The 13,605-nt window shown below is 48.0% G+C and overlaps 1 protein-coding gene across 1 annotated transcript in view; it reads right to left on the bottom strand.

Moving 5' to 3' along the window:
- The window catches only part of MYLK (myosin light chain kinase), a 188,890-nt gene that overhangs the window by 90,925 nt on the left and 84,360 nt on the right, over positions 1 to 13,605 (bottom strand). Inside the window, exons 12-15 of the mRNA XM_017855305.1 lie at positions 5,894 to 6,031; positions 4,844 to 5,041; positions 3,898 to 4,147; positions 1,471 to 1,562 (exon numbers count right to left, since the gene is read on the bottom strand). Of these exons, the coding sequence (XP_017710794.1) occupies positions 1,471 to 1,562; positions 3,898 to 4,147; positions 4,844 to 5,041; positions 5,894 to 6,031 (678 nt within the window). The remainder of the gene's footprint in view (positions 1 to 1,470; positions 1,563 to 3,897; positions 4,148 to 4,843; positions 5,042 to 5,893; positions 6,032 to 13,605) is intronic.

The following is a 13,605-nucleotide window of genomic DNA, read 5'->3' as shown; positions in this document are numbered from 1 at the left end:
GTGCTTGGGTTGACATGGAGTAGGAAGATGAGATGTCCGAGGGCTGTGTCTGCCTGGCAGTCCTTTCAGCATCTCCTCAGCAGAGTTTCTCCTGTCACCAGTAGAACACTGCCCAGATGTAAACATCAGGAGCAGACGCTGCCCAGATGGCTGCTTTACCCCAGCTGGACTCCTCTGAGGCTTTGGCAGTGGCCAGCCCTGTGCCCCAAGGTGGAGTAAGCCGACTCTCCCCATGGGGGAAACAGGTAAGGGCTTCTGTCACTTTCCATGACCTGTGTTCAAGCTGGGGAGCACAGACTCAGATAAGGCTCTCAAGGGCTCCCGCCCAGTCCAGCCCCAGGCCTTGCCCTGTGGCACCCAGCAGGCTAAGGGGTCAGAGGAAGGTGGAGGACTTGGGATACCAAGGCTGACCCATTAGGTGGAACATCCGGTGGTGGGGGTGATCTGGTGGTAACCATTCCTACAGCCATACACTTACATCTCTGCTGGGCCTTAAAGACAAACCGTGGGTTCATTTGCAGCCTACAAAGTTCATAGTGGCCTCCTGTGTGGGACCCACATGTCAGATCACCTAAGCTGCTGGAACAGGGTCTTGGGGCCATCTTCGACAACTGCACACACTCAGTTACAAAATCAGGGCTGGGGCTGAAGATGAGGCCCCATCCCAGGAGCTGCCACAGAGCATACAGGGCTGTCATCCTATATACTGAAACTTTCACAGACAAACAGAGTCCTTTTGCCTCTGCTAACGAAGCCCTGAATAAGAGTCCCACTCTGGTTACAAAGCCTTGGATTCTGTCCCATCCTGAATCATCTACCTCTTGGATGGGTTTTATATGGAAAATCAGTTTAAAGAACTAATTTCGGCCAGGTGCGGTGGCTCACACCTGTAATCCCAGCACTTTGGGAGGCCGAGGCAGGCGGATCATGAGATCAGGAGATCAAGACCATCCTGGCTAACACAGTGAAACCCTGTCTCTACTAAAAATACAAAAAATTAGCCAGGCATGGTGGCGGGCACCTGTAGTCCCAGCTACTCGGGAGGCTGAGGCAGGAGAATGGCGTGAACCCAGGAGGCGGAGCTTGCAGTGAGTCAAGATCGCACCACTGCACTCCAGCCTGGGCGACAGAGCAAGACTCCATCTCGAAAAAAACAAAAACAAAAACTAATTTCCTGGCAAGTATCAAGTGTTTCAAGTATTCCAGCTGGAATTTTGAGCAGATGTTTTATCATTTCCCTTTTGGTTCAGTAGACAAGAGCTAGGAAGGGAAGAGAGGCAGAAAGTACCCACCCATACCTACCTCACAAACCTAGCAGGGACAGGCAGGATCTGCCCAGCCCTCTGCCCCTGCACACTGGACCCCAGTGGCTGGCTTCCTCCTAGCCATCCAGTCATTCCCCTCGAAAGGCACCCTGCCCTGGGTCTAGGTCGCTGGAGGAGCGAGGTCTCTGGCAGGCCTGGCACGTACCCTCAGGAAACTCTCCACAGACTTGCTTCTTCTTAGGTGGGGACAAAGTCAAGGCCAGGGCAGTGGCCTCTGAAAGGAATGAAGAGGTTGGACTTCGGGGAAGAAAAAGAGGCAAAGGCTGCACAGGTGGAGGCTCTCGTGTGGTTTCCCAGGTCCTTCCAGTTCCCTGTGCACTTGGGAGAAACTCTCCATGCTGAGCCATAAGGAATGGAAGAGCATCTGATTTCAGTCAAAAGATGAGGGCTTGAACTTGGGCTCTGTTACTTGCCTTTGGGTGGCCACAAGCAAATCCATGACCCTGAGATCTCAGTTTCCCCTGTTATTAAATGATGATGAGGCTAGATAACTTCTGAGGCCCCTTCCAGCTGGGATAGTCTAAATTTTATGACTGTCCCCAGCTGGCCCCAGACAGTCTGCCTGCCGACCTCCTGGTGCACGCCTCCTCTCTGGCCTGGCAAACTTCCCACAGCCCTTTGCTTGGCTCTGCCCCCACCCCACCCTTTCTTGTTCGGCCTACTCAACAGCTAAGCCTTATCACATTTACCAAGACTCAACCCTCCTTTTCCATCAAAACCCCAAAACAAGCTCATCTCCTCTAGGATGTCTGGCTTGAGTAACATAAGTATTATCTCAAAGTGCTTCTCCTTCTATACAGACAAGATCATCAGCAGGTATTTTTACACATCACCGGTTTCCATTCTTTGTACCGACCTAGGGAGTAAGCGTGTACCTTCTCCCCATTTTGGAGGCAGAGTAGCCTTCCTGGTAATAACTAGTTCAAGCATAAGGCAAAGGCAGTTGATGCGTTCTGAGTGGACTGCTAATAACAGTAGGGTGACCAGCAGCCCACAAGCATCCCATCAGCTGACTGCAACAGGCATGTCACTGAGCTCAGCTGAGATTAGCTTTGCCTAAATCAGCAGAACTTTATAGGAGACCCAAAGACTCTAAGAAATAATAAAACTGCTTTTTAAAAAGTAGCTATTTTTAATAGTTATTAAGTATTGGGGTGGTTTGTTGTGCAGCAAAAGATAACTGATAAGGTATAAAGCACATGGTCACAAAGGACCTAAGGGGATGGGGTACATATTGGGTTTTGCAGTAGCCTTGGCATTTAGCTCTAGAGCCTATTTGTAGCTCAGAGCTGTGAACATGATGGGCTCAGTATGGGGAGATGATAAAAGTACAGGAGAGAAAGCCCCTTGCAACGTGGTCAGGCACCCGGGCCAGGACAGGTCTAACCATCCTCAGGATGTGGTACGGCCTCCTATTTGTAGGTTAGGTGCAGACAAATGCTCTTCTTTGATCCAACCCCAGGACCCACAGAAGGCATTCTGTCTCCCTCAATCCAGGGCTGGCATAGGATTTTAAGAGACAGAGCATTTTCCAGGTAAAAGAGCATTTCTGAATCATATTCATCTAATGAATAGCTACCCAGTGTGGACTATGGGCTCACCACTCTTCTAGGCCTGGACATGTAGCAGTGTGCCTCATGGAGCTGACCTGCCCACATAACCTAGCAAGACCTTGAAAAGGAGAGAAAAAAGTAATGGGGAAAGGTAACCTTGTGGCAGTTATAAAATGTCTGCAAATTCTTCTCTCCAAGAGGTGGAACTGAATTTACCTCCCCTTGAGCATGGACTGTACTTAGTGACTCACTTCTAACAAAGTCGGAAGTGATGGTGTGTGGCTTCCAAGGGTAGGTCTTAAAAGACACTGCAAGCTCCGACCTGGGCTCCCTCTTCGATCACTAGCTCTGGGGAAGCCAGCTGCCATGCCATAAAGACACTCAAGCAGCCCCACGGAGAGGTCCACAAGGCAACGAGCTGAGTCCTCCCACCAACAGCCAGTGAGGAGCTAAGCCTCCTGCTAGCAGCCAGTGAGGAGCTAAGCCTCCTGCCACAGTCACGGGAGTGAGCCTTGGAAGCAGGTCCTCCAGTGTCAGTCAAGCCTCCGAGACTGCAGCCCCTGCCGACATCCTGACTGAAACTTCAAAATCATCCAGCTAAGCTGCTTCCAAATTCCCAGCTGGGAGATGATAAACGTTGTTTCAAGCTGCTAAGTTTCAGGGTAATTTGTTACACGACGATAGATAACAAATGCGTTCCCTCTCTCCCCCTGCTTTTCCAACTTTAGTCCATTCCTCCTTCCTTCATACTCACCATAGGCCACATAATGGGGGAACAAGGATGCGACAAGACAGGATTCTGGGGAACTGAGTTCAAAAGGGAAGGTTCTAATGAACACTTGCTCTACTGAAGTGGAAGAAGCAAAAGCTTGTGAGCAGCACTGAGCCTGCACTTGCTTTACCTGGAAGTCCAAGCCCCATATCGGTTTGTGCTTCTTCTGGCTGCCCAGACCCAGGTTAGGGGAGCTAGGAATTTGGAGGGAAGGGTTAAGGGAGGCTGGCCGGACATGCAGACTCACTTGAGCAGGATCTCATACCGGCCGGCATGCCAGGGCTGCACCTTCTTTAGCACCAGGGTGAACACGTCCTCATTCTGAAGCACCTCGTAGTGGCCAGTGTCTTTGGAGAGGGCTTTGCCATCTCGGAGCCAGTGCACGGTAGGAAAGGGGTCACCAGCTATGGCGCAGGAGATGAGGACACTCTGGCCCAGGGAGGCTGTCACCGAGCGAGGCTTACTGATGAACCAGGGCTGGGTGCCATCGTGAGGTTCTGGAAGGTGGCAAAGGGCAGAGCTAAACAGGGAGGCCCCTCAGCAGGCCGTGTCCACTCAATTCTCCATGGCGGTGAAGGGTGGGAAGATAGCATGTCACCCAAGTAACAGCTTGTCCAGAAATCACTGTGATTGGACACACAAATGCAGCACACCCTTCTCGTTGCACATCCATCTTGGATACATTCTCAGAGGAGAATATGAGCATGACTGTATATCCAAAGTAAGGGGAGGTAGCCCAGAAGGCACAGGGGCACCAAGCCAGGTGCTCATGATCTGCATCCAATGTGTGTGATTAAGAGTTGTCACTCACTTTATGTGTGCTTAATTTGTCTCTCCTCTTAAATATTGTTGTCTAATGGCAAGGACCCTGTTAAGCCCATAACTCACCTCAAAAGTTATTACTGCCAAATTGTTAAGTATATTACAGATTTCCCTCTTAGTACTCTATGCACCTTGGCACCAGCAACCCAGAGAGGGCAGGGACTTCAGAAAGCGGGGAAGGGCAGCCCCACTCAGTCAGAGCTTGTGATGTTGGACAGGGAGCTGGCCTCCGGGGCTGGGGTGGGACTGAGGGAGCAGACGGCCCACAGTGGGAACAAAGTAGCCTCATGTGGTTTCCTTGCCTCCAAATCACTTCTGGAGAGGCTGCAACAGCTCCTCCTTCCCACTTGCTCTGAGTGGGTCAGCCTCACCTTGTACTGTGAGCACGGCCTGGGTGCGGACCTCTCCGGCGCTGTTCCAGGCCTCACAGGTGTACGTGCCCGTGTCCTCCGGGAACACTTCCTGGATACAAAGGCTGTGCTGAGTGCCTCTCTGTTCAAAGTGGAAATCCTCTGACTCTTGGATCTCATTCCCATTGTGCAGCCAGATGACCTCAGGGGGTGGATTCCCTGAACCAGGAGGAGAGGAAGGGGGATTGGTTAGGGAGGTCCTCCCCGGCCATGCAGCAACTCTGCACTTAATACAGTGATGTTGGATGAAACACTCCAACAACTCTCTATGATTCCACTTCCCCATCAGTAAAATAGGAATTCGAACAGGATCTACCTTGTGGGTTTGTCAGGAGGACCTTAAAATTTGAATAGAGCAACTGAGAACATCTTCTGAGATTTGGGAAGTTCTCACAATTTTTTTTTTTTTTCTTTGAGACGGAGTCTCGCTCTGTCACCCAGGCTGGAGTGCAGTGGCACGATCTCAGCTCACTGCAAGCTCCACCTCCCGGGTTCACACCATTCTCCTGCCTCAGCCTCCCGAGTAGCTGGGACTACAGGTGCCCGCCACCATGCCCAGCTAATTTTTTGGATTTTTTAGTAGACACGGGGTTTCACCACGTTAGCCAGGATAGTCTCAACCTACTGACCTTGTGATCCGCTGTTGCCTCAGCCTCCCAAAGTGCTGGGATTACAGGCATGAGCCACCGCACCCGGCCCATAATCTGGTTTTGTACCAGTCTTCAAATTACCTTCCAGCTACACTGACCACACTATATCTTCAAATTAATCTCTTACTGCTCTAGCTATATGGCCATCCTCTTCCTCTGGACCATTTAATCATGAATCCAGAAAATCCTACCCAGAGAAGGCAGAAAAGAGAGGACAAGAGTCTCCATTTCTTTGGGTCCATCGTTTGATGGTCCCATCTGATTTTCTGGTGGATCAATGATGTGAGCAGGTCCTTGGAGAGCAATACTCATTGCAACCAATTTTCATGTTAATCCCAGAGAGACAGCTGCAGAGACAGACCTGACACTTGGACTGTCATAGTGACCTGGCTTCCATCCATGACTTTGAGATCAGAGAGGCCCTGCAGGAAGATGGGTGCAGAGGGCTTGCTGGGGGCCACAGGCAGAAGGTACTCGCTCTTCCCGCTACTCTTCTTTTCTGTGTGGTAGAAAACAGAACGTGGGGTGAACATTCATGCATTCATTCAACAAACACAGACTGAATGACCCATTGGTACACGACGGTGTTGATGCTCAGGTTCCCACCAGAAACTGGCAGCTAACAGATAAAGAGTGTTTGGAGTTCCTAGAGATCATCAGGAACAAGATGCCTCCCATTTCTCTGCTTGGCAGTGATGATGTTCTTGCCTGATAGCCAAGAATGAACAATGAGCTTTTATAAGTTTGTGAGTTTTTAAAACATTTTATTTAGTTTTTCAAATAAATGATACACTCACATGGTACAAAATGCAAAAGGTACCCAAGAGTATGGAAAATCTCCCTCCCACCCCATCCTCCAGCCACAAGTCATCGCTCCTCAGAGGCAACAAGTTTTCTGTTTCTTGTTCATCTTGCCAGAGATGATCTGTGTGTGTAACATATAGAAGCAAACAGGCATTTATTTTCTTCTTAAAAAAGTAAATGAAAGCACGTTATACAAAGTAATTGACATCTTTTTAATTTAATAATACATCTTGCTATCTCTCATAAGACAGAACTGAAGAGCTTCTCTATCATTTTCTATAATTATGTGGTGCTCCAGTCCCATCCTAGGAGGTTTTAAGCACCTCACGAAAGCCAAAGACACTACACTCATTAGAATGGCTAAAAATGAAAAGACATCACATCCCAGGAATTGGTCTTGACAAGGATGTGGAGGAACTTGCAACTCTCATACATGGCAGGTGGTACAGAACCTCCTGAAAACAGTTTGGCAGTTTCTTAAAAAGTTAAACATATACTTCCCTTAGGATCTAGTCATGCCACTCCTGGGTATGTCCCCGAGAGAAACGCAAGCACATATCCATACAAAGTCTTGTACACAAACGTTCAGAGCAGCTTCATTCAAAATAGCTGCAAACTAGAAATGACCCAAATGTCCATCAACAGGTAAGTAAATAAACAAATTGTGATATATCCATACAATGGAATATTACTCAGCAACAAAAAAGAATGAACTACTGAGGGTACCACAACAGGGATGAATCTCACAATAATTACGTTGAATGAGACACCAAGCTGTAGTCCCAGCTACTCGGGGGGCTGAGGTGGGAGATCACTTGAGCCTGGAAGGTTGAGGCTGCAGTGAGTCATGAGCACACCACTGCACTCCAGCCTGGGAGATAGAGCAAGACTCTGTCTCAAAAACAAAAACAAACAAACAAAAAAAAGGAAGCCAGACAAAGAGAGAGTACATATTGGATGACTCCATGTATATAAAATTCTAGAAAATGCAAAGTCCAGTGACAGAAAGCAGATCAGGAGTGTTGTGGGGCAGGGGACGGGGGGTTGGATTATAAAGGGGCATGAGGAAACATTTGGGGGCAATGAGAAGTTCACTTTAAAAAATCATGGCAAAGGTTTCATGTGTGTGCATATGGCCAAACTTATCAAATTGAACACCTTAAGTCTACGTAGTTTATTGTACATCAATAATACCTCAATAAAAACTGGGAGAAAAAGTCAATCTGAGAGAGGGAGTGTGTCGGCAAGTCAAGGAGGGTGAGAGGCCTGGCCCCTCACCCGCATTCAGTTTCTTGTGGAGGTGGGTGAACAGCCTTTCCTCATTCTTGGAATCTCTGCCTCACAGGAGCTGAAGGGGAGGGGGCTGCAGAGTGGCTGGCCCTGCTGTCCACTTCTCACAGGGGACAGTCCTGGTGCAGGACAAGCCATGGCTGCCCAGCCTCTGGTCTCTCCCTTGGTCCTGTGAGCCAGGCAGCTCGAATCTCAGAAATGCCATTTTAGCGTTTTTTGTTTTTGCTTTTGGCAGGTGCGACTGTTGAGAAGGGGAGGGTTAGGATATCTCTAACTTAAACCCTAAGTTTCTGGGGAAAGGGTCACTGGCATTTTGGGTTCTTATCAACACAAGACCACAAATACTAGACCTTCTTCAAGAAGCGGAGCCTTGGGGGAGGTTTCCAGGGTATGTAATGTATCTGGGCAGGTCTCACCTCCAAAGTTGCCACTGAATTTTTATCTGTTGACACTGAAAATGAAAGCAGGCCTACTGTAGAACTCTCCTAGCCCAGCCTCTGGGAACCTGGATAGGGAGAGGCTGGGAAGGCCCAAGAGGCTGGAGGAAAACTTCCCCCAAAGCAGGTGAAATTGAAGGGGATGGAGCCTAAGTGTGAAAGCAAGTAACCCCCGACGGTACCCTTGGAAGACGGTACCCTTAGAAGATGTTCCCCTGCTGTTCTCCGGTGCCCCTGACTCAGCATCGCAGCCTTTGATGGAGGGCTGCCAGGGGCCTTGGCGGAGGCTCTGGGAGTGGGCTTGGGGGACACAGGATTGGAAAAGGATAGATCTGTCTTGTTTCTCTCACTAGGCCGCAGCAGTCAGGAAAGCTGGCTGCCTCAGGAGAGTTGAGGAATTTCCTGTCTCGCACAGACTGAGAAGGCTCAAAGACAAAATGTTTTTGTCTTTCCACAGCACTCCCTGCTCCTGCCTCTGCAATCTCAGCGAGTCCCCAGCCTCACAGAGCTTTGTGCAGATGGGCTCAAATTCCTAGATGCTACGGGAACCTCACCAACTCCAGTGTACTCCCCTTCAAGCCTGTGGCAGTCTCCTCTTCAACCCCACCTTCTCTGGGTTCTTCCCATAGCCTCTGTTTCCTGGTCTGGGGGTTTGGCAAAGCCAAGTCACCCTGTGGGTCTCAGCCATTGGGGACTAAAAGCCTATCTGTCCCTCCCTCCCCTGGGAGCTCAGAAGTATGCATGAAAGGGTGTCTGGGAGCTGCCTCCCACCAGGCAGCTCACTGGTTCCATCGGCAGCTGTGGAGGGGATCCCGGCCTCAGGCTCGTCTGCCTTGTCTGAAGCCCCACTTCCTCATTGATCTCTAGGGGGAGTCATGGTATCATCACAGGACTTTGGGTAGTTTTAAAGAGATAATAGGTAAAAATACTTTATATAACCATTCATTATCAATGAGAACATCTGTATGAGGCTGGCATGAGAACTGACTTACATTTATCCACTTGGGCTCAATTACTTGATCGGTTTATCAGCAGCCAAAGAACCAATGGAGTCTGGGCCTCACCCAAGGGTTATGGACTCATTTTTATACGACCTGAGGCAAATACTGTTAGGGATACAAATGCGTTGCTTAAAAATATCAAGGGATATATCTCAAAGTAAATTGAGGACAAGCTTTCGTTGCACCCCCTCCAGGAGATGAGTGAGTGAACTTGGGAAGAACCGGCTGATCGGCAGACATTTAGTTCTGGTGTCACTCATTGCCTCTGGCCCTGTGTTTTGTTCCCCAAAGCCCTACAGCAAGAATGGACATGACTGGGAATGAATGTTCAGAACAAGCCTGTTCTCAGACCAGCAAGGTGGGACCCAATTCCAACTAGCCACTCCACTGTACTGGTGTAGAGACCAGGAGAGACTTAACTAAGGGGAAGTCACTTGGCTAACATCATGGGGCCAGTGTGGGCAGACTCAGAGCTCATGCCCAGGCCTTCCGACGACAAGGCCGGGATGTTACATAGGCATCTCTTCAAAGGGAACCAGTCTCCTCCAACAGTGCCCATGGTGACCGCTCCAGGACAAACACACTGTCAGCTGACCCACATCCTAGATCCCTGGCAACTGAGAAAAACTAAAGCAGAACAGAGACAAGCCAGGTGAAAAGGGCAACACATGTGTATGTGTGTGTGTGTGTGTGTGTGTGTGTGTGTGTGTGTGTGTATTTCAATTCATTCCAAAGCCAAACAAATTATTCTGGCTCATCTCTGGCCTCTAGACTCTATCAGTTTATGCTCACTCTTCTGTGGACTTAGGTAAGATATGAAGGGACAGATGGAAACTGGCATTCTCAACTCATGGCCCTGGCTGTGTGATCTGAAGCAACCTTCCCAAAGGAAGCCTCAGTGTTCTCTCCTCTAAACTGATGGTAACATAATACTGAAAAGTATGATGTCTACATCATCAGTCTAATGCATGGTAATATTGCAGGGTTTTAGATGATTAAAAAATAACATGTAAAACAGCTAGAACAATACATGGCACACAAGAAGTATAAAAATCAATGTTTTCTGACTTTTCCAACCCAACTGACTCCTTTGGTTGTGGAAATTCAACCTGATAAGAACTACAATGAGAAGTGCCCCTCAAACCAGAACTTTCACGTAACGATGATTCCTTATAAAGCCCAGCACTCCAGGATTCCAAAAGATGCTCACAGCTCATTCAGTGTTATCCTCAACATCTCGGAAGTATTGGGCAGATTGTGTCTGTTTTACAGTGGAGGGAGCTGGGACTCAGAGAAAGAAGCTCGCCTGTCCTAAGGTCCTGAGGCTGCGATGCCCCTGAGGAGGGGGATGCTGCTGGCGGGGTCCTGGTCTAGGTGCTTTCCCTTGATTGTCCTGGGAGCAGAGGCAGATCCCAATTCTGCGAGGAGCTTTCTGTCATCATTACCATTCGTGTCCAGAGCTATCCATTACGCTGGGAGTCACTCCTCTCTGCTTGTCCTTAGGCCTCCTTCTAGCAGCATCCTGGTTTAAGGACCAGGGTCTGAGGCAAAAGGCCCCCAGTGACAAATTTGTCTCAGAGAGCCCGAGCCTCCTTTGTCTTGGGAGGACACACACTGGCCATGGCACACAAATAGCAAGGGATGCTTTGCCGGGACCCAGTGACAGACTTGCCCAGCTCAAATGGGGCCACACTAAATATACCCTGGGTTTTCCCACAGCTGTGCTTCCTGCTGCTCTGCTGAGACTGAGCCCAGAGAGGGCCTTCTTCCTGGAGTGCAGAAATGGCTGAGTCTCCTCACTTTCCTTGCCTAAGATTAAGGACCTAAAGTGCATTTATCTGTTGCTCTGTTACTTGGTATTAACCAATTCATTCACGGACTCAGTCATTAAACTGCTACTGTCCCATTTTGACACAATGGAAAAGGATTGATTGGGCTGTCCTCCAACGGGAAAGACAAGCACGATGACTAAGAATAAGCCAAAGCAGATTGCTGACAAGTAAAAATGATGCCATACAGACAAAGCTGTTAATAGGACTTAAGAAAAAGCAAGAATGGGAGAAAGGGAAGAACAGTGAGAGAGCAGAAAAAGAAAAAGAGAGAGGGACCATGAGGAAGAGAGCGGGCAGAAAGGGAAGCAAAGGAAGGGGGAGAGAATGAGAGACAGAGACAGACATACGCACTCCCCACTTCATGATTCTATTGACCCATGGAGTTTTCCACCCTTGCCATTTTAACTATTTTTGACTCATTAGAAGCTGTTTTTGAAGACAGTTCCTAGTCATGAAAATAAACATGAAATGATTGCTCTGGCGAAGCAAAAGCATCAAACAAATGACCTATCAGGATCCCAGAGTAGCCAAGCAGAAAGCACATGGGCCGAAGCGGGTGGGGACCTTGTGCTGCCGCTGATGGGCTGGGCTACTGCCGGCAGCTGCCATCACCTCCTGAGCATCACTTTCTTCATCTGTGAAGTGAATTTGGAAGTGTCAAGTGGAGTCGTTATGAGAATTAAATAAAACAAGCCAGCTTTTCTAGCCAATTAGACTTTTCTATCGAAACAATTCCTTCTTAAAAACAAATTGATAGTGGTTTTACTTTAAAAACACTAATATAAATTGATACCCAACATAGCGTTTTGGAAAGCTCTTATTTAGAGGACGTGTTAGACACCCACAAAACAGGAGCAGTTTATTATCTCTTGCACTAATTCTTCTTATAAAATAACCAGTAAAGCCTGTTCTTCAAACCCAGCACCAGGAGCGAGGCCTTTAGCTCCTCTAGGACCTGACACTAGGAACCCACTGCTGCCTTTGTCCTGGGGGTTGGTCATGATCTGGCATCTCCTTCTGCACTACAATAATTCTCCTGTCTTCCCTCCATGGCCCTTCCTTTTCTTTCTATGGTTTTAGCAAGGAAAACAACTAAATTCTGAATTTCTCCTTATAAGTGTTTTTTTCTACCTGCCAACATTTGCTGGTCAACTTGCTACTTTCTGAAGCCCCATGCTCCTGGATCCAAATTTGCATTCAATGCACATTTGCCTTAATCTTGGATCTACCAAATATTTTCCTTAGGCTTTGAACATGAGCTATATTCCTTAGTTATTACAATGCAAAATACCATTCCAACAGCAATTCTGATTCACTCCAAACCCTGTTATACTATGGAAATTCAATAGATCACCAATTGAGGGGGCACCATGGAAGCATAGTTGCCCCACCTTCCTTTATTTGGAGTTCAAAATCTAGCATGGTCCAGGGATCACCACCAGCCTCTTCCTTTCCCTAAATTCCAGGATTGTTACCTCTGGAGGATTCAGCAGAGGAGTTACATTCTCCCTGCTGACACGCCACGCAGCCCCTTCCCATTTCCAGGGGGTTTGTGCAAGCTGTAAATCCCCAGGACATCTGAATTCCCCTTAAACAAAAAGCTGTCTCCTAACCAAACAGAACCTTCTTGAAGTCAGCAAAATGGCTACTTTGTGGCATAAAAAGGATTTTTCCTCCCATAGCCTTGTTCTCTTTTGGCCTCCCTTCCTCCCAGAACTTAAGAAGCAAATGGGAAGAGAAGTGTGCGAGGAAAAGAGTGAAAGGAACCATGACGTATAATATCCCAAAAAAGATCTCTGACCAGTAATGGTATGGTTGCTAGCTGGGAAGCAAGGATCACTGCAACCACAGCCTTTCCACTGTCTTAGAAGTTATAATCACGCTCTAAACATAAAGGTACGGCCTCCAAACCACCCACTGTTCCCTCCCAGTGCAGGCCTGGAAACCACACTCTCAGTTCCACTGTCATCACATGGGTCGCATTTTGCCACTAGGAGCTCAATGCTGTGATTCTGCACAGCATTGTTGATCTGGGACTCTATGTAATTATGACTGACTGTGGGCTGTGGAGGTGGAGAGTTATAAAGCTCTATAAGGGCCCTATTGGTAAAATGAGGCTCAAGTTCTACGGTATGGGCACAAACATACACGTATATGCTCAGAAGTCTTTCTGTAACACGAAGAACCCACGTGGTACACAAACCCAATTCTGTACTCAATCCACACAAAATGAAAATATTGGTTATAAATTTTAACATGTAATTAATTGCTTGCCTTCTTAGAGTTAAAAGCTTGTGGACAGATGTTTTGAATAAACTAAGCTTCTTAATATATATAAAAAAGGCAAGTTAAAACTCGTATTTATTCTACTTCAATATATTTCTCTGTAGTCAATATAAGTATTTAAGAAGTTGTCAGCTGGGTGCAGTGGCTCACGCCTGTAATCCCAGCACTTAGGGAGGCCGAGGCGGGTGGATCACGAGGTCAGGAGATGGAGACCATCCTGGCTAACATGGTGAAACTCCATCTCTACTAAAAATATAAAAAACTAGCCAGGCGTGGTGGCGGCGCCTGTAGTTCCAGCTACTTGGGAGGCTGAGGCAGGAGAATGGTGTGAACCCGGGAGGCAGAGCTTGCAGTGAGCCGAGATCTCACCACTGCACTCCAGCCTGGGCGACAGAGAAAGACCCCATCTCAAAAAAAAAAAAA

The sequence above is a fragment of the Rhinopithecus bieti genome, unplaced genomic scaffold (assembly GCF_001698545.2).
Source record: "Rhinopithecus bieti isolate Rb0 unplaced genomic scaffold, ASM169854v2 scaffold_39586, whole genome shotgun sequence".
In the NCBI taxonomy this organism is placed as follows: Eukaryota; Metazoa; Chordata; class Mammalia; order Primates; family Cercopithecidae; genus Rhinopithecus; species Rhinopithecus bieti.
The sequence above is the reverse complement of the archived record's forward strand: the minus strand, read 5'-3'. Positions and strand labels throughout refer to the sequence as shown.